The sequence below is a fragment of the Leishmania panamensis genome (assembly GCF_000755165.1).
Source record: "Leishmania panamensis strain MHOM/PA/94/PSC-1 chromosome 34 sequence".
Lineage (NCBI taxonomy): Eukaryota > Euglenozoa > Kinetoplastea > Trypanosomatida > Trypanosomatidae > Leishmania > Leishmania panamensis.
The window spans coordinates 1,438,187-1,460,080 of NC_025881.1; the positions used below are offsets into that span (position 1 = coordinate 1,438,187).

Here is a 21,894-nt window from a genome sequence, read left to right on the forward strand (position 1 = left end):
ACTACTGGGCTACCCACACGAGCGTCCTCTCTCGTGCTGGCATCACCTCCTGGTCTATCTCAACTTATATGCTAACATAACCTAGGAGAGTGCAATGCGAGGATATATGGCGAAGTCACAGTACGCGCAAAGAAAATGAATGGAATGAAGGATGAGCGTCAAAACTCACTGGACGCAAGTTTCGCTGAATGAAAAGAGGTGCGCTCTGCAGACGTGATGTGTGCATGTCCGCGCCACTCCCCTCTCTCCCGCCATGAGGAGAGTCTGTGTCATGTGGTTAAGTGTATCTTTGAATACTGAGTGTGCCAGAGTGTTTACCGATGGAAGACATACGACACGTTCCTCTGCTCTGTTCTGGTGCGGTGGCTCCGTCTTTTCTTCGTGTATTCTCTTTCTGCTTCACTCCGGTGCTGTGGATCTTTCTCTTCAAGATCACCTCTCTTCCTTTCCCGCATTTTCACACTTCCTCACGCCTTGCTGTCCTCTTCCGTCTTTTCCCTTGCTGCTGCACTTCTGCTTCATTGCTGTTGTGCGCGCGTGTGTATGTGGGCCTTGCGCTGCTATTGATGGAGCCATTTTTTAGAAGCGGCATAGTGAACTTCTCTTCCCTCGACGGCGTTGGTTTTCTGTTAGCCTTGAGTGTTGAGTTGAAAGGGTAAGCGCGCTTCTTTCACGATCTCACGTCAAGTACGTGCCCTTCATCTCATCTCTGTCTTGCTCTTTCCTCGTTGACGTGCGCCTTCACTTGCTTGCTCTGACGCTCGATTTCTTTGGCCTCTTTCCTCCACCTCCTCCTAAGCACATAAGTCGAGACGAGTTTGCTTTAGGTTTTGTGCATTCTTGCGCACAATTATGGCTCATGCAAATGGCAACGGCTTTATGCGTGGCATGTCCGAGAGCGACTGGCGGCGGCTGCATAGCCGCGTTATCCCCAATCGTGTTCCGCTGCTGGAGTTTAAGAGCATCATTTCGGACGGTACCGTGCACGACCACTATCTTGCGAAAGATCTTCACAAGATAATGCAAGAGCTTCGTGATCTACTGTACGAACACGGAGAGCTGCGTGAGGCCTCCGTGCTTCCCTTGACTGGGAGGAAACAGGAGCTGTCGCGCGCGGCGGCGACGGCAGTGCGGCTGATAGACTCTGACCGCGATGGCACTCCAGCTCTGCGTCGCTCCCCCGACATCAGTTTGACTTCAACAAGGGCGCTAGGTGGCCACCATGGCCCCACCTCCCCCACTTTCGGCAGTGCCAGTGACCTCCGACTCTCCGATTGTAGGAGAGGCAGCACTGAGGATGCACTCTCACCCCAGCTGCTTCAAACAACGGCGTCAGCTTTGCTCATCAGTCCTCGGCGGTCGTCACGGGTGCTGCCACTCACAGACCACATTCAAGAGGAGGGGCAACCTCAAATCTCTGCTCTCTCTCTCAGCACGGCGCTGCAGCCTACGGTTTCACTTCCTTTGCCGCCAATAGCTTCCTCTACCACCTCTTCATCCCCAGCGTGTACTCGAGAGGCGGACGTGTCTCGTGGCGGCAGTACTTATCTTGCACACACAAGCGCCGGCACAGTGTCATTGGGGTCGTCAACGCGCTTATCGACGTCGTGGACGACCAAGGCGCGCACTGCCTCCACAGTTGCTCACAATGCCGCGACCCCGCACGCTTCAGTGGGGGCGCCATCTACTTCTTCAGTGGCCACAACAGTACCGCCGTCTCTGTTGACTGTGTCGCTTTCGACGTCCTCATCGAACGAGATCGCGCAGTTGAACGAGTCGGCGCCGCCGTTCTTTCGAATCCTGAGCGTACCGCGCAGATTTCAGCTCCGCTTTGGCTCGTCAACGGTGCGGTTCGATATTCCAGTTCAGTATGTCGACGCCGTCAATAGCCGTCAACTCCGCGTCTACATGATTCCGCTGCGGCATCCCAACACACCAGCGCGGTGGCCGACAGCGAAGGAGATCGTGGTGTATGTGAACAAGCAGTGTGTCATGACGCCGTGGAAGCGATCATGGCCGGACCGTGAGCGGGAGGTTGCCGAGACGTACCTGCCATTGGACATCACTTACCTGCTCAGTCGCAACACTGATATCCAGCATGTGCAGGTGGACATTCACAACAAGGAGTACCAGACGCCGGCTATTCTGGCAGTGGTGCAGCTACGCTCGTTGGAGGAAGTGACGGAGTCTGTGCTGTCCTCACGGCTGGGGTGCCGGACTGCTGTGCAGGCAAGGCAAGTGCTGCTGAGCAGCCTGTCTAGCGCCGATGCGCTCACATCAACATCGTCTGCAGGTCTACTGCTGTCAAACAATGCGGCGATTTATCGCACCTACGCGGCGATAATGGCAGACGACGAGGATGACGACGGCCTCGAGATGGACGATCCCGTCATCACCACAAAGTGCCCCATTTCCCAGCTGCCTCTCTTCGTCCCAGTGCGTGGCAGCCGGTGCACCCATCTTCAGTGCGTCGATCTCGATTCGTTTCTTGTGAGCAGCAACAAAGCCTCCTACTGGAACTGTGCGCTGTGTGACGCTGAAATGCGACCGTGTGATGTGCGCGTGGATACCATTCTGTGGGGCTACTTGTGCACCTTTGCGTCGGCGGACGCCTACCCGCTGTACCTGCGCTTGTCTGCACGTACTGCGCCAAAAGAGGGGGAGGCGAGGTACCACTGGCATCCCTCAACCCGCACCGGCGAGAGCGCTGACGTCATCTTGGATGATAGCGAGAGCGACAGCGAGATCGGGCGAAGAAGGGATCCACCGTTGGCCTCAGGACCTCCAGCGGCCTCTGTAGGCGCAAGCTCCATAGAGGCCGCTGCGCCGTGTAGCGAAGCGACTTCGGTGTCGGCCTCTAACAGGGCACAGCTCCCGATGCCCTCAGCCGCTTCTCATAGAGATAAGACTTGGGCAGAGGGCGTGGGGCATTGGCGGAAGCGTGACCGTGACGACAACTCGCCAACCGAGGAGTCGCGCGGGACAGCTGATGATCCAATCGAACTCTGAGCCCCTGCACTTGTGCGCTTGGGAGTTGTGTGTGAGTCTTGATGTCTTTCTGTTACTGAGGTGTTTCATCTCTTCGTATGCATTTTTCTGGACGTGGGTGGCTGACGCCACCGTTTCCATCAGAGGGCTCTCCACGAAAAGAGATATACCCTCTCCCCACCCCCCACACACATAAACCTTTCCTACCCTCTCACCCAAATCCCTTTCTTAATATCGCACTCAAGAAAAAAGGCACCACCACGCCAGTGGGCGACGGCGAGGCGGCCGCTGCACATCCGCTGAAAGAACCGATGACGATCCTACATCGCCTCACTTGTGTTTTTTTTCTTGATTCTTTCGTTCTCCAGTCACCCCGGCAGCAAAGCCTCTCACGGTTGCGACAGCGCCTTCACTGTCCCCGCTCTCCGCCGGCTTTGTACTCAGGCAAAATGATGTCACCCAGCGTGCCGCTTCTCACCTGTGCCTCCCCTTTTTCTCTCTGTCTCGTTCTCCTCCTCGACTCCCCTCTGCTTCGCGATTGGCTTGCCTCGCTCTTGTATTTGCACACCACGACCCACAAAAACCCAAACACACGCACACCTCCATTGGCACCTACGCACCCACCCATGTTAAAACAAAACAACAACGCTCACGCGACAGTTTATCAGCAAGAAAAACGGTTTACATTTGCTCTTCTTTCCTCCCTTCGAATAGCATCTTAGACCTCTTTCCTCTCTCCGCCTACTACCACTATCATCAGCTTTTTCCTCTTGTTCTTTCCTCTTCTCTTAGCCGCGTTCTCTCTTCTTGTTGGAGTCGATCCTCTTCGTTCTTTCCTTTTTGGTTTTCTTTTTTTTTTCGTCGTCGTCTCTCTCTCTCTCTCTCAACCCTATTGTTGCTCTGTTTCCCTTTTAGCTTCATTTTGCCTCTTGCCTTCCGTTTTTTTTCTTTCCCTTTCTCTCTCTCTCTCTCTCTGTGTGTCTGTGTGTTGTTGTTGCTGTCTTTCACTGTCTCTCTGCCCCTCTTCTTTACTCCTCCTCCTCCCTCTATCACTCACTCACCTACTCACTTCTTTTTTTTTGTTCTTATCCCCCTCGTTACTTGCTGCGTGTGCCTGCACGCGGCCCAGTGTGTGCCTGATTTTTTTCTTTTTTTTTTTTGGGAGGGGGATTCCACTCCCCATTTGGACTGTGAGTTGAGTGTACGAGCAGAATTGTACAAGCCGAAGTTGCTCTTGTGTGTGATCGCGCTTTTGTTTTTTCTCTCTTTTTTTTGTGCAGACAATCGTGTGTGTGTGTGTGTGTGTGTGTGTGTGTGTGTGTGCTACGTATACGCGGGCTCTTGCTGTTGCTCGCCATTGTCTGTTTTCCTTTTGTTTTGGTTATCGCTGAGTCTTTTGGATTGCTCTCTCCCTCTCCGCTCTTTCTTGCTGAACCCATTTTTTGTCGTTGGTACACGTTTCACTGAAAACAAAGCAACACCACCCCCAGTCTCGTTTGGTCGTTCTGCGCTGGATAACAGATAGACTGAGAGAAGTGACTCAAAACAAAAAGAAAAGCAATAGCGGTCAAAGCAGCGTTTTTCACACCCCCTTTTTCAATTTTCAACCTGCGCTATCGTTAACTGCTTCACCCCAGCATCTCTGACAACTTTCCGCTGTTAAGTTCCCACCTCTGTTGTAGAAGCTTGCATACACATACGCCGCCTTGTTCATTGCCTTTTCCTTTGCCTTCTATCGCCTGCTTGCTCGGTGCTGTTCTTTTTGCTCTCTCTTTCCTTCGCTTGTGAGTGGCGTGTGTGCGTGCGTTCTTAGGGGCGTTCTCCTCGTTTGCCTCATTGCAAGGACAGAACCGTGCACACCACTGCGGAAACACATTGGGAATCTCAGCCCTTCCGCGCAATCACTCTCCTCTTTTTTTTTCTTTGCGAAGCCCGCGGAAGGAGGCAAAGGACAAGCTCGCGCTCAAGAAGCTGTCCTCCTTTATCTCTCTGCATCTTTTCTTCCCTTGTGTGTGTGTGTGTATCAGCATCCTCTTTTTTCTCCTCTGATTACGGTAACCGATCTAAGCTCGTCTCTTTCTTCTCGTGTCGAGAGGAGCCGTACGTACTGCAACGACTTATAGTCTTTTCTTTCTGATCTTGTCTCTTTCCTGCCCCCTTTTTCTCTCCCTTTGGGGATTGGTACGGCTGCGAATACGACCTGTTTCTTGTCGCTTTTCTCTCGTGAGTCTTCGCATAACACCTCATTCCTCGACTTCCCCATCATAGCACGTGCATAGTAGCACCAGTCCCATCACCACAACTCTCTCTGCTTCTCTCAGACCTTTTCGAAGAAGTAAACATCGAAGGAAACATAGCTGAGCAGATACGCAATCACATCGACTCAGCTGCTCACAAGCCGTCTTCCTTCTTGAAGAAAGTTCACCTCTTCCTTCACCGCGTCATCCCCCGAAAAGAAAAAGGAGACAACGGGTTACCAGCTCTCTATTTTTGAGCTCTTCTTTCCTTTTCCTCCTTTTCGTTTTTAACATTTGAGCTCCACGCAGTCAGGCTGCGTTGCATTGACTGTCCTCCTCTTTCTGTTCATTTCCCCTCTTTTTGTCTGTTTTTTTTTTTTGTCTGCGCGCCCTCTCTCTGTGGTCTTGTGTTCTGTGATTTTTTTTCCCCCTCTTCTTTCGCTTGCTTGACTGCTGTTCAGAGTTTACCTTTTCTATTCCTGTTGTCCACCTTTTGCAGAGCGCAATAGAGGAAGAAACTCGTTTCTCACTCTCTGTCTCCTTCTCCCTCTCTCTCTTGCTTGCACTCCCTCCCACTCTGTAGCTCATCTGTGAACTTTATTAAAAAAATATTACGCCTCTCGTCTTCTCTCCTCTCGTTTTTTTCCGGGAGGGGGGTGAATTGTTTGTTCTCGCTTTACTGTTTGGCGTTCCTATTAGGGTGTTTGGGCACTTTCGCGTGTCATTTTGATTCGTTTGTTATCTTTTCCCTTTTTTTTACGTTTTTTTTCTTTCTTGATTTGCTTGGACGTTCTCTCCCTCTTCGTGTGTGTGTGTGTGTGTGTGTGTGCCCTTCCTTGAAGCTCGTGTTCTCTACTACGATTCTTCGTGCGCGTGTACTCGCCTTACTCTTCTGGTGGTCTCCTCCCTATCCTCCCTCTTTTTGCTTGTTTTCTCGTTCTTTCCCATTTCTCTTTCCCTCCTCTTACTGGCGTGTTGCAAGGGTGCGGCTGCGCACCTCTCTCTGTGAAAGAAAAGGGAAAATAGACCTGAGCGGTTTGTTTTGCTCTCTTCACCTATTGTGTTGTACATAGAGGGAAAACAAAAAAGGTATTGTTCCTCGCTAACACACACTCTCTCTCACTCGTTCTGCCTGTGCCTTCATCTTTCTTTCTGACTTTTCGTTTTTAAGCTTTGTGTTTCCGACTTCGTTCACTTCGGTTTTCACTTTGTTTCTCCCAGACAAGCACACGCAGTTCTCTCTGAGCGAAAGTGAGCACACGCATCGTCATCTACTCACATCTTTTTTGTCTAAAAGAAAGAAAACTTTCTCTCGCTCGACTCTCTCTCTGCCACTCGCTTCCCCCTCCCCCCTCAGCCTCTTTCACTATTCTCTCCCGATTGCTTCGGTGCCTTTGTGCCTTTTTCTTGATGTGGAGATCACGGCGGAGACGAAAAAAAAAAGAAGCACGTACTACCTCTGACCCTTCCCTTCACCGAACACCCATCGAAATCGACGCGCAGTGATAAAGAAGGTGCCAGACCCAAACACATACATCAACAAAAGAGGGTGAATAGGAAAACGCAAGCGTAATACTCGGAGGACTTATCTTTTCCTCCTCTTACCCCTTCACTGCGACGTCCTCTTCCTTCCTTTCCCTTTTCCCCTTATTATCTACTCGACGATCAGATTTTTTTTGTTTTCATCTTCTCTTTTTTTTTCGTGTTTATTGTTGGCTCTCTCTCTATATCAACTTTTCCCCTCACCCGCCCCCTTCTCCCTTTTCGTATCACCGTCCCACAATCGCAAAAGAAGCTCTTCCCCCCTCCCTCCTCCTCCTCTTTCCCTTTTTCTCTGCCACATTCAAACTCAAATTTCAACGGGTTACTAGAAGCACACCTGTCCCCCCTTGCCACAGAAAAGAACAAAACTCTCTGGTACACATCCACGAGGCTCTCTCTCTTTCTCGTTCTCATCTCATCGTATTTTTTTTTTTGCGTTATCTGCTAAACATCATCTTGAAAGCACTTCTCTTCTACTCATCTCTCTATCATATTGTTGATTTTTGTTATAGCAAGAAGGAGCAAAAAGGCCTGGGACAGAGAAGGGACGAGGAAAAAAGGGAGAGACAATACGCACAGCAGTCGTGCCTTTGTTTTTTTTCTCTTTTTTCCAGAAAAACCAAGGCATACACCTGCCTCCCCCTTCTGCTCCTTCCAAACATTCTCTCCTTGTCTTTTTTTCCTCCTCTTCCTCTTCTGTCTTTTGCCCCCTTTTCACGTCCCCCTATCTTCCTCTTCTCCCATTTCTTTCCCTCTGGGTTCTCTGCCTCCCCCAAATCCGTCTCGTGTGAGGACAGTGATTGCTACAACTTCCGATCTTTCGGCTCTGTTCTTCTACGTTTTTCTGTTTGTTTAGGTTTTTTTTGTTGTTGTTGGATTAATTCCCTTTTTTTTCGCTCTTCCCCACTGCCCGCTTTGCTTTGGTCTTTTATTTTTGTTGCTTCTTCGCTTTCTTTAGCTGGGGTGCTCTCTCTCTATAAATCTTTCCTCAATCGATCTGCTTGTCCACCTGTCCATTGGGCGTGCGTAGTCTTAGCTTTACTCTAGTTGTCTCCAGCCTCGCTCCTCTTTCTTCCCCCCTCCCCCTTTAACGCTCGTTTTTTCTCGCTTTTTCTCTAAACGTGTGTAAAGTCTGTCCTTCTCTCCCCTCCTTTTTTGTTTGTTAGTTGCTCTTGTGCTCTGATTGTACTTCTTCAGCGTCTGTCTTTCCTCTCTTCTCACTTCTGTACCGTGCGCGCCGGATTGGCGTACCCCATCGAGATTTCCTGTGCTTCATCCTTTTTTATTTTATTTGCGTGCCTGGACGTCGTTCTCTCGTTTTTTTCCTTGAGAGAAAAGAAAGAAGAAATTTCTCATTTGCCGCCACTGTGTTCTCGCTCCTCTTCATCTATTTTTTTTTTTCGAAATTGTGTACTTCCTTTGCCCTTCATTTGAGTCACTACTGCTTCTCGTCGCATTGTTTTCGAGTCTGAAACGTACACTCCATTTTTTTTCCACCTTGTCTTCGCCCACCCTTTCCCGCTTTCTTCTTGCTCTGTTTCTTTACAACGAAACCGCCATACGCTTTGCGACCGTGTCTTGCTCGATAAAACACAAGGAAGACCTCAGCGTGTCGAGACACACAGTGACGAGGGACGAGGACGAGGAGCCGCAATTGCAGACGTTCAGACGCAGCGGGGCGGATAAAAGGGAAAAGCAGACAAGAGCACCCAGTGGAGGACAGTGAAGCGAGAGCTTTCTTCTTTTTTTCTTCCCCTTCTCCTTCGTACTCCAAACGAGTAGTAGGTAGAGCAAGCACAAGTACACGAAGAGCTTGGTGCGTGATATATATTTTTCTCTTGTCAACTTCTGCTCTGCACAAAAACTAACAGGCCTATAAGAGCGAAAAAGAAGCGAAACGCAAACAACGACAAAGAAGACTGCGTTGTCTGTGGAAAGAGCTGATTATAAGTATTTCCACGTACGTACACTTACACGCACGTGGCCGCGGCTGTTCTCTTCTTCGTACCTTTCCTACCTTTTCGTGGGTTGTCACTGGGAGTAAAAAAGAAAATACAAAAAGTACCAACAGACAGAACACGAACAATCGAACAGAAGATCCACACGATCACGCAGAGACTAAAGAATAAACACCGAACACTTTCAGAAGTCTTTTTCTTCTTCCCTTCTTCCCCTCTCTTTTGCGCTTCGTCTGCAACAGATTATTTTCTGCTTGCCGCCTCACTCTTTGTGCACTTCGCTTTTCGTCTTTCTGTTCTCTGTGAGTGGACTGTTCGGCGCTTTCTCTTTTGCGCTCGTGTTGTCTTGTATTGCAATTCCTCATATATTTTTCTTTAGTTCTGTTCTCACTTTCCCTGTCCTTCTCGCTTCTCTCTTCTTTTTTTTTTTGTATTGTACGACGAACGCACTGCGCATTCTGCTTCGTTTCTTATTATTGTCCTTCAATTGACTCTCTCATACTCTGCTGTTTTTTTCTTTTTTTTTTCTCATCAACGCTTTACACGCACGCACCCCCCTCCCTCTCCCCCACACACACAAACGCCATCTAGCGATCGAGGTGTGGTCCTTCAGCAAGCCTTGTCGTCTAGGATACGCGAGGCATTCTCCGAGAGGATCTTGGAGCGGAAAGGGAATCGAGGGAAGGCATATTGAAAGGAGAAAAAAAAGAAGGCGATAACACCAACGCAGCGCTTTCTTTCAACTTTTTTTCCCTCCCTTCGTTGTTACGTTTCTTCTTGTTTCTGTGCGTGATTATCTGTTTTTTCCCCCCTCTTTGTTTTCGCCGCACATTTCTTGCTGGGCCTTTGCTTGTGTCCGCCCTTTCTTCATTCTTGCTTTCGCGTGTGTGGGTGTGCCGCTGCCTGTCATCTTGTTTCTCCTTTTCGATTTCTCTCTTTTCCCTTTCCTGTGTGTGTGTGTTTTCTGTCCCCTTCGCTCTGCTCACGTGCGCGACCTCGCCTGTCTATCCTTGTCTGCTGGGAGAGGCTCAGTAAATTTTTCGTTTACGAGCGCAGCAACTGGCCGCCGCGTACGTCTTCACTTTTTGTGCATCACTTCACAACCATGCCGCCGGTGCGCACTATGTACACCCGTGAGGAGCTGCTGCGGATCGCATCACTTGCCAGCGCGATGGACCTGGGTCCAGAGGTGTTACGCAAGTTCGACGTCATCGAGGTTGCAGAGCCAGTCCCCGGCCCGAAGCGCCGTGAGTCAGAGCCGAATTTCAAGAGCAGCGTGTTGACAGACAACTTTAGCACCAGCACCGCGATAACGACCACAGGTCCCAATGGCAGTGGCAACACGGGTGGAAAAGCCAACCACAGCAGCGGCATGAACGGCGGTGGCAGCAACAACCATACCGGCAGCTCCAGTACTCCAGGTTACAGTGCCGGAGGCGGCCGTGGCGGTGACAACCGTCGCGGCGGTGGTAATGGCGGGCGCGATGACAGCGGCAGTAGCAGTTTTAAACAGTCAGGGTACGACCGCTTTGCGCCGCCTGAGGGACGATTTAGTCGTGGAAATCGCAACCAGGAGACCTTTGAAGAGGGAATCGAGTATGAGTTGCGGCAGAGCGCACTGCAGAAAAAGCGCGTTGCCGAGACGATGGAGCGCGAGGATCGCAAGGGAGAGCACCTGAGGCAGGCCCTGGAGAAGTTCAAGCAGGAGGGCAACGACGCCGCCGCCGCCGAGGCGGAGAGAGAGACGGACGAGATTGAGCGGCTGTTGGCTGGCATCACAATGATCGATGACGCGCCAAAGACGGTGGTTCGCTCTCGCTTCTTCTCGGCCCAGGGCCCGATGACTGCCAGCGCCGAGCCGCCGACCGCGATGCCGCTACCACCACCACCACCAGCTGCGACGACACTGTCTTTCGGGACCTCCGCAAGCAGCAGTGCTCCTGCCACGACAGGGGTGCCGCAGGCAAGCGTGCTCGCAACACCCGCCAAGAGTGGAACGCCGGGCTACGCGACGGGGCCGTGGTCATCCATGAAGAGTGACTCGAATCTGTGGAGTACTGCGCCGTCCATGGCAAGTGCGCTCAAGCAGTCTCTTCAGCAGCCCTCGTCTCCAGCGGCAACGTCGCCGCCACTGCAGATCAGGTCTCAGCAGCCCGCTTTGCAGCAGTCGCAACCACCCACTCGCCCTGCAAGTGATCCTCAGCCCGGTAAGAGCATGGGCACAGTTGCCGCGGCCACATCGACAAATTCGGTGAGCGCGCAGTCCGCTAGCGGTTCAGGCGGCTTTGGCGTCCATGCGCCTGCGCAGGCGAGTCTGCCTGCACCTCCGCAGGGCTCCGTACTGGGCTCTGCCAGTGGAAATAGCAACACCGGTATCGGAGCTGCTATAGGCGGCAAGGCTGGTGTGCCGACCAGTGCCGGTCAGACACAGGGACCTTCTCACACTTCGCCCCAGACTCCGTCTCCCAATCTGCCACAAGCGTCTCGCCCTGCCCCAGCCACCGCCACCAAGCCAGCGCCGCGCAGTGGTGGGTCGACCGGCGTACCCACAGGCGCCTGGTCAGCTGCGGAACTGGAGTTTCTTTTGAAGAAGGGTACTGCTGTGAAGTCAAGTGCCCCAGCACTGCCGTCGAGCACTGGCGCGTCTGCGACGACGGCGCAAAAGACTCAGCCCATCACAGCAGCAGAGCTGGAGAGCTTGCTCATGAAGCGTGCGCGCCAGGGTAGCGGAGCGACCGGCACTGGTATGAGCACTTTACCTCCTTCGCCTCCCCAGTTTCAGCAGCAGCCTCCGCCGCAGCAAGCACCGCTTCTTTTTGCGAACCCGGCGAAGACGCCGACCATGCCGGCGAACAGCAACCCTGCGGTTGCGCCACTCTCCCTGCAACAGCAGCTCCCTGCCAGCATGATGGCTCCAAACGGTGCGATGCTGACACCTAAGCAGCCACTTCCTCCGCCGCCGCCGCCGATGCCATCGCAGATGCCTACGCATCCCCAACCGCAACCACCCCACCATTCGCAACCGCAGCAGCACCAACAATCGCCGTGGGTGGCGATGCCACGGCCACCGCAGGCTCCGCCGGCCTCGCAGCCTAGCGGTAATGGAAGCCCTATGCACAACACACCGCCACTGCAGCCGTTGGCTGCAAAGATGCAGCACCCTGCTTCAATGATGCCGAATGGGCTCCAGATGCCCATGCAGATGAACCCTCAGGGACAGTACTTTGTTGATTCGGCTCAGCTGCAGCGAGTCTACATGACTGGCCAGCCGATGATGTTCCGCCGCCCGGATGGGACCGTGTTCATGCAGACACAGCACATGCCTCAGCCACAACCTCAGCAGGCGCCGCCCCACCCGCAGCAACCGTTCAACCCGTTCGGTACGAACGCACAGTTCCTCTTTCAACAACAGCAGCGCCGCTAGGAGAAGGGCCAGTCTAAACAATCGCTACCTGTGCGACGCCTCAGTTCCAATCATCAGCACTGTAAAGTGTTGATGGTTGGAACTGAGGCACCGCAGATGCAAAGCGGCACCGACTCAGCGAGTTGGTGTGCCCACCCCTTGCCAAACACAGCTGTGTAGCTGAGTGGCTGCACGCTTCCGGTAACACATTACACAAGCGCAAAGAAGGGAAAAGCGAGTCGCCTGAAGGTGCTTCGTGAAGTGCTTCGCCGCGGCTGCTGCCCATCTTTTTCATACAGAGAGAGAGAAGCTCACTACGTGCCTTCCCTCATTTTTTTTTAATCGGTGCTTCTTCTCTCGGCCATTTGCTTCGCGCCTCTACCTTCATCCCTCTCTTGATTTGTCGAAGCCTCTCTCGACCTTTTCTCTTTTCAGCTTTCTTTTTGTTTTCGGTCTTCCTCGTTTTTCGCTCTAGACGATACCTCTTACTTCTTTCGCCTTTTTTTTCGTACGTGCTTTGTCGTGCCCCGGTGCCTTTGGACAGCATGAAATTCCAGGCAAGGGGAGAGCGAAGGCAAGGTCTAGCCCTCACTTTCGAAGAAGCGCGTGCCACCGTATGCCCATACACACACCCACACACTTAATCCAAAGAGCTGCAGCCTCAACCAAAGACTCATGAAAAAGAGAGTGGACGGAACTGTCATGTGGTATCTTGTTCTTCTTTTCATCCTTCTCTGTTCTGCTTTCCTTTCTCTCCCCCGTCATTCTCTTCTTTCTCCTTCATTGCATCATTGCCTCTTCCCCTGACATCTCTACTCTCCTTTGCCTCTTTTGGCAATGAGTAGTGTCGTTTTCCCTGTTCAGCTTTTTTTTTTCTGAAATGTCGCCTCTGTGGGTTGTGCGCGTTTGTTTTCCGTGCACTTTCTTCAACTGCTTTCTTTTCCTTGTCCCTCTTTTCGCGTTCTGTGAAAGTGCGAGAATTGTGTGTGCGTGTCTGCGTCTGTCTGTCTCTCTCTGACTTGAGTCTCACCTCCTCGCTCCCTCTCTCTTTCTCTCTGTGTTCATAACTCCCCATCGATTCAACACACTTGTCTCTATCTCTGCGTGATCGTGAAGAACCGAAGGAAAAAAAAGAGAGGCCCCCATACAAAGACAAACGACATCAAGCACACACACGTTGCCGGCTCACATGCGCATTCACAATACTATGCGCGGGCCGCCGCCCTCTCCATTCCTTTTTGTGTTTCGCTTCTTCTCTGCTCTTGCTCTTTTCCTTTCTCTTTACGAATTCTTCGTTCTCTGAAGCCCGATTGCCTCCTACGACAGCGCCCTTTTTCCTACCTCTTAACTTGCTTCTTCTTCTTCATCTGTTTCTCTTAGCTTTTCTTCCCTGTTTCGCTATGTATTATTTCCTGCGTGCCAATCCCTCCTTGCTCTATTCCTGTTTCTTTTTCACAATAAGTGGTGATGGTGATTTCCTCTCTCTTTCTCTCGTATGTGTGTGTGTGTGTGTGTGTGTGTGTGTGTGGCTCTTTTTTTCCTCTGCTGTGCTCTCCACCTTTTGTGTTGGTTTCATTAGTACTATGGTGTGCTCTGTTCTGTTTCGGGCCTCTCACTGCATCTCTCTCTCTCTCTCTGTGGCATATGCTCATGATGTCTTTTTTTTTCTTCTTTCCCCTTTGCCCTTTGTCTTCTCTCTTCTCGTTTGCTTGTGTTACGGGTTTCGTAGGGCGCAGGACGACTGTCACCCTATCACCCCCTCTCCTTCTCATCTTTTCTTTTCCGTGTCTCTGTGCCGCTGTATATCTTCACACGCACGCTTTTTTTTCTGGTGATGAGGGGTTACGGACACTGTATCGGTGTGTGCGCGCGTGTTTTTGTCCGACATCGGCGTCGAGGAGTCATTTTTTTCTGTTTCTCATTTTCGGTTTCGTTTAGGCTTTTCCTTCTACTTGAGCCGCTTTTCACGCCCTCTTGCATGTACACGCCGACGCACGCCCACCCATGCGCTCTCAGAACAGCGCGCCTGCGCTGGCACAAATATAATACACACATGCCAGCCTGCGCTAAGTTTCTCGTTTCCCTTTTCGACTGTCTCCCTATGCCCGTGCTTGTAGGCGAGAGTGAGTGGGTATATGTTTGTTTGTTGTCGTCGTGCCTGTGTGAGTATACGCATTGATTTCATTCGCCTTTCCGTGAGGCTATTCTTTCGTTGTCTTTTAAAGTTTCCGTTGCCGCTCACTCATTCTCTCCATTGCAACACCTTCCCATGACTCCCCCCCTCTCACAGACTAATTTTGTCTCTGTCTCTTTTTTTTCGGTGATGTTTTTAGTGCTGCCTCCCCCAACACACACACACACCTGCACGATTTTATCCTAATGTTGCTCCTTCCTGACTACCCGCCTGGCGTATTGACCGCGCTTTTTCTGATGTGTGCAATGTGCACAAACTTCTACCTGTTGTCCTTGTCGTTCTCTTTCCCTTTCTGGCTTTGTGCAGCTTTTCCCCATTGCTTGTGCTCTTTTTTTTCGTGTTTTCTTTTCCCCTCACACCTCTCGACGCGGCTCTCTTTCTATTCTTCGGCTGTTTGTCCTTTTTGTCTATCTGGCTTTCCCCAGAAGCCCACGCCACCACATTTTGCTCCTTTGCTTTGCCTTTTCCTTCCTGGCAAATAATGTGTACGTGCACCCGCGGCGTTTCCTCTCTCGCTCCACGCTCTCAGTTTTTTTTTCCTTTTCCTTTTCCTTCCACCCTTTACTCTTTTCCCGTTTCTTGTTGAGCACCCTTTTTGCCATTTCAGACGTGCGCCGCATTTGCTGGGATGTAAGGTTACACGATGGAGCACCGTTCCCCTTTCTGTGAGGGCGCCCGAATCAGTGCGCGTGTGTGCGTGAGTGTGAGGGTGAGCGAGATCGCATTTTGCAACTGCGTGGCGCAGGCACAGTAGTTGTGGGAAGCGAAGAGAAGCCGAGAGCGTAGCTCATTGTACGGCGAGCCTGAGAGTGAAGGGGATCGAAGAGGAACGATTAAGAGCCAGCTGCGCCTGTGCACTGCTCTCTCTTCCTTTTGATTCGCTTGTAGGGTCGTGAGTGTGTTGAATGAACTCTTTCGTACAGCTATAGATTTGTGTGTTTTTTCCCCTTCCTCTGCCTGTGTCTGCGTGTGAGCCTCGCGCCGCTTTTCGTGTCAGTTTTCACGCTGGACTGTGCCGGTTTTTCTGCCAGTTTTTGTCTCCTTCTGATATTTCTATCAGCAAGAAATGCATCGCATGAAGGCAGCGAACCGCCCGGAAAAGAACACTACCTCGCAGGTCCGGGGTCCGCGAATGGCGAGCGCCGTGTGCAGGCGCTGTCACCCGCGGCCGGCACAGTGTGGCACACCCAGGCAGAGCATGCAGGGACCAGCAGCGCACACGCGTTATGGGCGTAAAGGGCGCGAGGAGGCACAGGCGGATCAGCAGCAAGGCACGCAGGTGCAGAACATGCGGCGTCTCCTGCGGCCGGCCGGGTGGGCTGGGGTGGCACGGGTGCCGGGAGCACGACTGGCGCGCCCCGGATCACACCACCGGGCCCGCCAGACTCCAGGGGGAGGCGGGCCGCGGGGTGCCCGGGCCTGCCGCTGGCTGGTCCCCCTTCCCCCAGCCCATTTTCCACGCGCCCACACCACGCCCGCCCCCCGCACAGCAGGCGCCGCGACCCCTGTGCTGGAGCCGGGTTCCGGGGGCGGCACGCTCGGATCGAGGCGTGCAGTGCACCCAAGCAGGCCCGGCACCCATCGCGCAGAACACACCGGGGGGAGGAGCGAGGAGGGACGAGACGGGCCCGTGAGACGCATGGCCCGATTCAGCGATGGGACGGCTCGCCCCAGACGACGAGGATTCAGTCGTGGCGCGGCGGAGGCAGGCGAGGTGCAGCTGCGTGCGCATGCCAGCGGACTGGTGCGTGGTGGAACGACACGTTGGAGAACTGATGTACATCGATGCCGTTAACGCGTGGTCATCGTAGTCGCACTTTTGTTATTAGCGCTCCTACCTTGTTACCTTTTTTTTTTCCATAGATTTCTTTCTTTTGTGTAGTCTTAGCACCACGGCGCCCCACCGCACTTCTTTCTTTCTCTCTCTCTCTGTGCGAAGTGTGGGCTGCCAAAGCCCTTTCAACGCGAGCTTCCGCGTCCTGCTTTTCTGTATTTCTTTCGTTTTTTTTTCTTTTTGCTACGCTTAAAGTTCTCTACGAGATGTAGGCACGCGAGACACCTATACAGACACAGAGCGTACGAAACAGATAGTGAAAACAGCAAGCAAGCGTGATGTGACTGGCGGAAGACGCGGTCGCTGCTGGACGGGAATGTTAGTGTGCGAAAAAGGCGATGTCGCGCGGGGCTCATCTTTCGGTTTTGGTTGATAAGTGTTGATAGGAAGTGGATGCACTGCCCTGCGCTTTTTTTCTGTTACCGCTCTCCTATGGGGCCGGTGTCGTCTCTCTTTGACCGCCTTCTCCGTTCTTCGTCTTGATTTGCCTTTTTATGACTGCTTTGGCGTGATCGGTGTCATGCACCTGCATACCCGGGCTCATCTCTGTTTTGTGGTCCTTATAGTTTTGGCTTTGTCGGTGAGGTGTCAGGTGTCGTTCTCTGTTCTGCATTGTAGTTGTTGGTTGTTGTTGTTTTCCTTTATTGTGTTGCGCCCGCTGTTCCGTCTTTCCCTTTTCTCTCTCATCTCCCACACCCCCCACACCCACGCTCTCTCTCTCTCGTTTACATTTATCATTTTCCGGTTGACTTATCGGCGATTCATCTTTTCTTCAGCGCCGGCACGCGTGTCGTCTTTCTCGAAGCGGAAGTTCATACCGCTGTGCATCTCTCATTGAACCACACATAGAAGTAGAGAATGTGGTGTAGCACAAAGAAAAAAGCAGTGAAGAACAACTTCGTCCGCTCAGCATCCGCTCTTTTTCCTTTTATTTTTCCAGTTGTGCTCAGCAGAGCAGCAGCACTCAAGGCGAGTGCAGAAGGTGCGCGTGTGTCTCACGCAGAGTTGATGTTGGCTGTTTTGCTTTAAAGAAACTGTGAAGGCAGCACTGATGCATGTGTGCGTTGATTCCAAGTCGACAAAACGATATGCTCACACTTGCGCTCTCCGTCACGTCTGATAGCATGGGGAGATATATACACATGCAGATGTCATTCATTCACACCCATACACACAGAAGCAAAACTATTGGATAGAGTGAAGCTCATTTTGGTGCGTAACTGTATGAAAGAACTTCTCTTCTCGGAACAGACGCAACGTTCTTCGCTTCTTAAAAGAATGTTTCTCTTTATGAGTTGCTCCATGTTTTTTTTTTTTGTCTCTCTCTCTCTTTTCGTTGCGATTGTGTGTTTCTCCTGCATTTTCTCTCCACTATACTCCCGTGTTCTTCCGAACTCATCGCTTTGAGTTGATTGTTTCTCTTTTCTCGCCCTGTAGCGAGAAAGGAAGTACTTGAGGAAGCGCGCATCTCGGAAAGAGAGCGTCATATCTTGCGTCTCATCCTCTCTGTTTTGTCGGTGTCACCGTATTCCTTTCGCTCTGGTACTAACCGTATCGGCTCTACTTTCACATTTGTCCTCCTTTTCTACCCTCCCCCGCTTTCCCCTAGGTCCCTCTTGCTCTCTCTGCGCTACATTATGCACTGTGGTGTGTTTTTTTTTCTTCCCTTTTCTGTCTTTCTTCGCTTTCGAGGTCTTGTTTTTTGGGCGCGCATGCTCGCACCTCGTTTCCTCTGGGTTGGATGGTTTGGCACGTTTGCGTCTCTTCGATTCTCAGTGCTGCGGTGCTGTATGTACGTATGTGTGGGTGCATCTTGGATTTCTGAACAGTTGCTTCAGCTCTTCAGCACGCGCACCGCTTTCCTGTTAGGCATAAGGCGTAGGCAGGTGTGATTTCTTTTTTTTTTTCCACCTGTTCTCTTATTTTTCGTTTGTTTTCTTTTATCTTTTGCTTCCTTTAGGTTTGTGCTTCTCTCATCAGTGTGTGCACGTTAGCTTCGTGTGGGTGCGTGTGTATTGTTAATGGCGTGCCCCCGGTGACAAGGTGCCTACCGGCGGCGCACACTTACAAACAGACGCGCATAGGTACTCACACCTATGCACACACGCGCCCTCGTACAGTGGCAGGAGAATGTGGTGTGAGCTCCCCTGAAGTCAAAAAGAGCGACATACCCAGCGAGACAGAGAGGAGAGTCACGGTGGACACAGGGTTGAGGAGAGGACGGGCGGGGCAAACAAAGATGAGATGAGGCCTCCGTAGGAGTAAAGCCAGCCCACTGCGTTTTACTCTTGATTCTCTGTTGCTGTTGCCGCGCCAATCTCTCTTCAGCCTTTCCCTTCTGGGCGTATACGTCTCTGCATCCCTCCTCTATCCGTGCTTTCTCTCATTGTTTAGCCTGACTTTTCTCTTGACTTTGTCTGCTCACTTATACAATTTTTCTTTGTTCTCTTAGTGGTTTCTGCTCGATGAGACTGACGCAGAGAAGTTGTTTATCTTCAGTAGGTGCACTTAATCGGACAAAGTAAAATAACCCCCCCCCCACACGCACATACCCACTCCTTATTCACGCACACCCAAGGGTGTTTAGGCATTTTATTCACAGTGCTACACCAGGGACTGGGGGCACGCGCTTACAAGGCGCGCGAGAGTACCCTCACGCGAAGATCTCGATGCGTGCATGTAGAGGTACTTGAGCGTTCTGCGACGCCAGTCTTCGCTAACCGGGTGTTCTCTTCATCTCGTGCGGCAGTCTTTCTTTCGGCTCGCCACGCTGCTGCCTTTTGCCGCTTCTCAAACTAAGTGACGCGGCGCACAGCGTAGTGCCAAGGAAAGTAATGTAACTTTGTGTAGCGTTCTAGTCCTTTACTTCTACTATTCCTATCCTTTCCCTTCTCTGTGGGGTCATCTGCCTCCTCTTCTCACTGATTGTTTTGGGAGACCTAGTCAATACCCTCCTCAATGTGCTTAGGCGCGTTTGTTTTTGTGGCCTTTTAGGTAAGCGCGACTTCTCCCTCTTGCCTACGCACCGACCCTCTCGCTGCGAAGAGCACCACTTCAGATGACTTCAGTCGTTCATTGCTAACCCCGCCGTAGCCGTTTTGCACACCATCGGCTCGAATGGAAGTGGTATGCTCGGCACTTGCAGGCATCTCCGCACGCCTGCTTTGCCACCCACTGGATACGATCAAGACGGTCACCTTCACTGGCTTCGCCGGTGACCCCCTCGTGTCCGCTGCCACTGCCGCATCGACGAGTACGCCGGCACCGCACGCATCGTTCTTTCAATCGGCGCGCTCTATCTGGGGAAAGGAAGGCGTCGCCGGTTTTTATCGTGGGGTCGGGGTGGCTGCTGTCGGCTCTGCACCAGGCGTCGCCCTCTACCTCAGCACCTACAACTCCTGCAGCACGGCGTGGAAGAGGTTTGGCGATGGAGCTGCCGGCGCCACAGGGTCGACCGAGACGGGTGAAAGTTCCCCAGGGCCGGGTATGATGAACGTCACGCTGCAGCCACTGCGAGCCGCCGCTGCTGCTACCCCGTCCAGCGTGCGCTTCTTCGTGTGCGGACTGGCTGCTGAGACGGTGAGTTGCCTCGTATGGGTGCCGATTGATGTGGCAAAAGAGAGACTTCAGTCTCAACCGCCGTCACTGACGTGTCGCTACACCAGCAGCCTTGATGCACTGCAGCGCATTCTAGTGAATGAGGGGGTTAGGGGCCTCTACAAGGGATACGCTTCTACTCTCGCGAGCTTCGGTCCATTTTCGGCCGTGTACTTCGTGTTTTATGAGTATTTGGTGAAGAGACTGACCGAGTTGTATACTGTGACTGTACGCGCGCCAATGCAGGGTGGCCGGAGCAGCCGTAACGAAGCAGAGCCTTTCTCCCCGGCGACGTTTGCAGTGGCACTTAGTGCTGGCGCCGGTGGCAACGTAGTGGCGTCTCTGCTCACCAATCCGTTGGAGCTGGTGAAGACACGAATGCAAGTGCAGCGGGCCGTACTGTATCGTCGAGGTGTGGGCGCATCTACGTCGGGATTGTTTGCGTATCGCTATCGGAGCCTGCGGGAAGGGCTCGTCGCAATAACAAAGGAGGAAGGGATACGTGCACTATGGAAGGGCGTGGGCAGTCGCATCGCCTACACCGCACCGAACGCGGCGTTGACCATGAGCTTCTTTGAGTTTTTGAAGTCACAACTGCGGTGAGACGTGGGTGCGCGCAGGCGGCGATTGTTGCGGTGTGTTGTTACTGTCGCCGCGACGTGAGTCGAGGTGTGGACTTCGCCAATTTGCCTTACATGGCGTATTTGAGTGTTTTTTCTCCTTCGCCCCGATATCGTTTGACTGTCTTATTATTCGTTTTTTTTTTTTTTGGCGGTTCATACACCCTTCAACGCAAGCTTGTGTGCGTGTGCGTGTGTGTGTGCGTGTGTGTTCTCACCGCTGATCGCGACTCTTCCACCTTCTCTGGATGCCGTACCACCGCGCGGGTGGACTCGTTTCTTTGCGTGGCTATTCCAAACCTCACTGTGTGTGTGTGTTTGGAGAGGTGGGCTACCTTTTATCTCGTGTTTCTCGTCGCTGGAAGCGTTGGGAGAGTAAGGGAGAGAGTAAGGACTCAATGCGCCTGTACCGGTGGACCCATTTCTTCATTGCTCATCTCAGCACGTCCAGCGCCGTCGTCAGTGAAGGTGTGTCTCGCCCTAATGCTTTGTACCCACATTTCAACATCCTCCGTGAAAGCGTGACTTTTGCAAGTCTGCTGCTGCGTGCAGTGGATCCTAGTTTCGCTCTCCGTGGCGTGGTCGTGTAGTAAGCCTGATGGCCGACGAGCGGTCACTACTGGAGGCCTCACGGGCCCCCTCTCGCTGTTATGTCTATTACCCCTACTCGTTACGAATAGGTTGCCGCTGTAAACGGATGGAGGCGATACATGATGGCGGTCAATGAAAAGCCAACTTCTCATGCTGCTATTTGGGCTTTGGTGTTGAAAGACGCACCTTCCGCTGGCGATTTGCGCGCCCTAGAAAGTTGTCCTCTGGCACTTTTGTATTCTTCACGGGGCGCGGAGGAAATAGTGGCCCATGCACAATTGGCGAGCATTATGGCTATACGGAACTATCGGGTGTCTTGCCCCTTTTGTTTTCCCCTCTCTCTTTTTTTTTTCTCCTCACCTCCTCTGTCTGCGTCCCCTCTTTGCGCTTCTCTTACCATGACCGAATCCTGTTTCACAGTTAAGCCATGCACGGCCTTGTGAGTCTTCACCGTATCTCACAGCTGTTCTGCTATCAAGAGCATCCAGGAGCCAAACAAGCGCGTCGCTATTTCGCACCCCACGTACATCGCTGTTCTTTTGTTGTTACAATCGCCCCCCCCTGCAACTCCCCTTCGTCTGCAAGCACGGGGCGCCTGTGCACCTGTCTCTTCCTCCGTATGCCCTAAGCCCCTTTATAGGGCCGGCAACATCTCCCACCTACTTTTTCTCGACCGAAAGGAGCTATATTCGCTGTACGAGTTGTAGCAGCATCTGAGGTGGCGATATTATCGGCGTCGCTGCCACTTGCCTTACAGACTCCAGAATCAAACAATTGCTGCAAATCAAAATTATATATATATATAAGGAACGTGAGGAATGACAACGGGGATTGAGGGAATAGTTCTCAGTCAACCAAACTCTTTGTTCTGCAGGCATTATAAACGTCTTTCCTTTGCAGTCATCTTCGCTCTTTCTCTGTCCTCTGTGT

At 52.2% G+C, this 21,894-nt stretch overlaps 3 protein-coding genes across 3 annotated transcripts, besides 1 other annotated feature; all 3 read left to right on the plus strand.

Annotated features, from left to right (window-relative positions):
- Positions 1-879: 879 nt before the first annotated feature.
- Positions 880-3,009, plus strand: LPMP_343840 (hypothetical protein; the record flags this gene model as incomplete). The annotated part of the gene is made up of 1 exon (XM_010704504.1): positions 880-3,009. The coding sequence occupies one exon, from the start codon at positions 880-882 to the stop codon at positions 3,007-3,009; it is 2,130 nt and encodes a 709-aa protein (XP_010702806.1).
- Positions 3,010-9,830: 6,821 nt separating this feature from the next.
- On the plus strand, positions 9,831-12,149 carry LPMP_343850 (4E-interacting protein, putative; the record flags this gene model as incomplete). Its single annotated transcript, XM_010704505.1, has 1 exon — positions 9,831-12,149. The coding sequence occupies one exon, from the start codon at positions 9,831-9,833 to the stop codon at positions 12,147-12,149; it is 2,319 nt and encodes a 772-aa protein (XP_010702807.1).
- A 3,287-nt stretch (positions 12,150-15,436) lies between these two features.
- Positions 15,437-16,092: a repeat region.
- A 3,550-nt stretch (positions 16,093-19,642) lies between these two features.
- Positions 19,643-20,356, plus strand: LPMP_343860 (mitochondrial carrier protein, putative; the record flags this gene model as incomplete). Its single annotated transcript, XM_010704506.1, has 1 exon — positions 19,643-20,356. The coding sequence occupies one exon, from the start codon at positions 19,643-19,645 to the stop codon at positions 20,354-20,356; it is 714 nt and encodes a 237-aa protein (XP_010702808.1).
- Between the last annotated feature and the right edge of the window lie 1,538 nt (positions 20,357-21,894).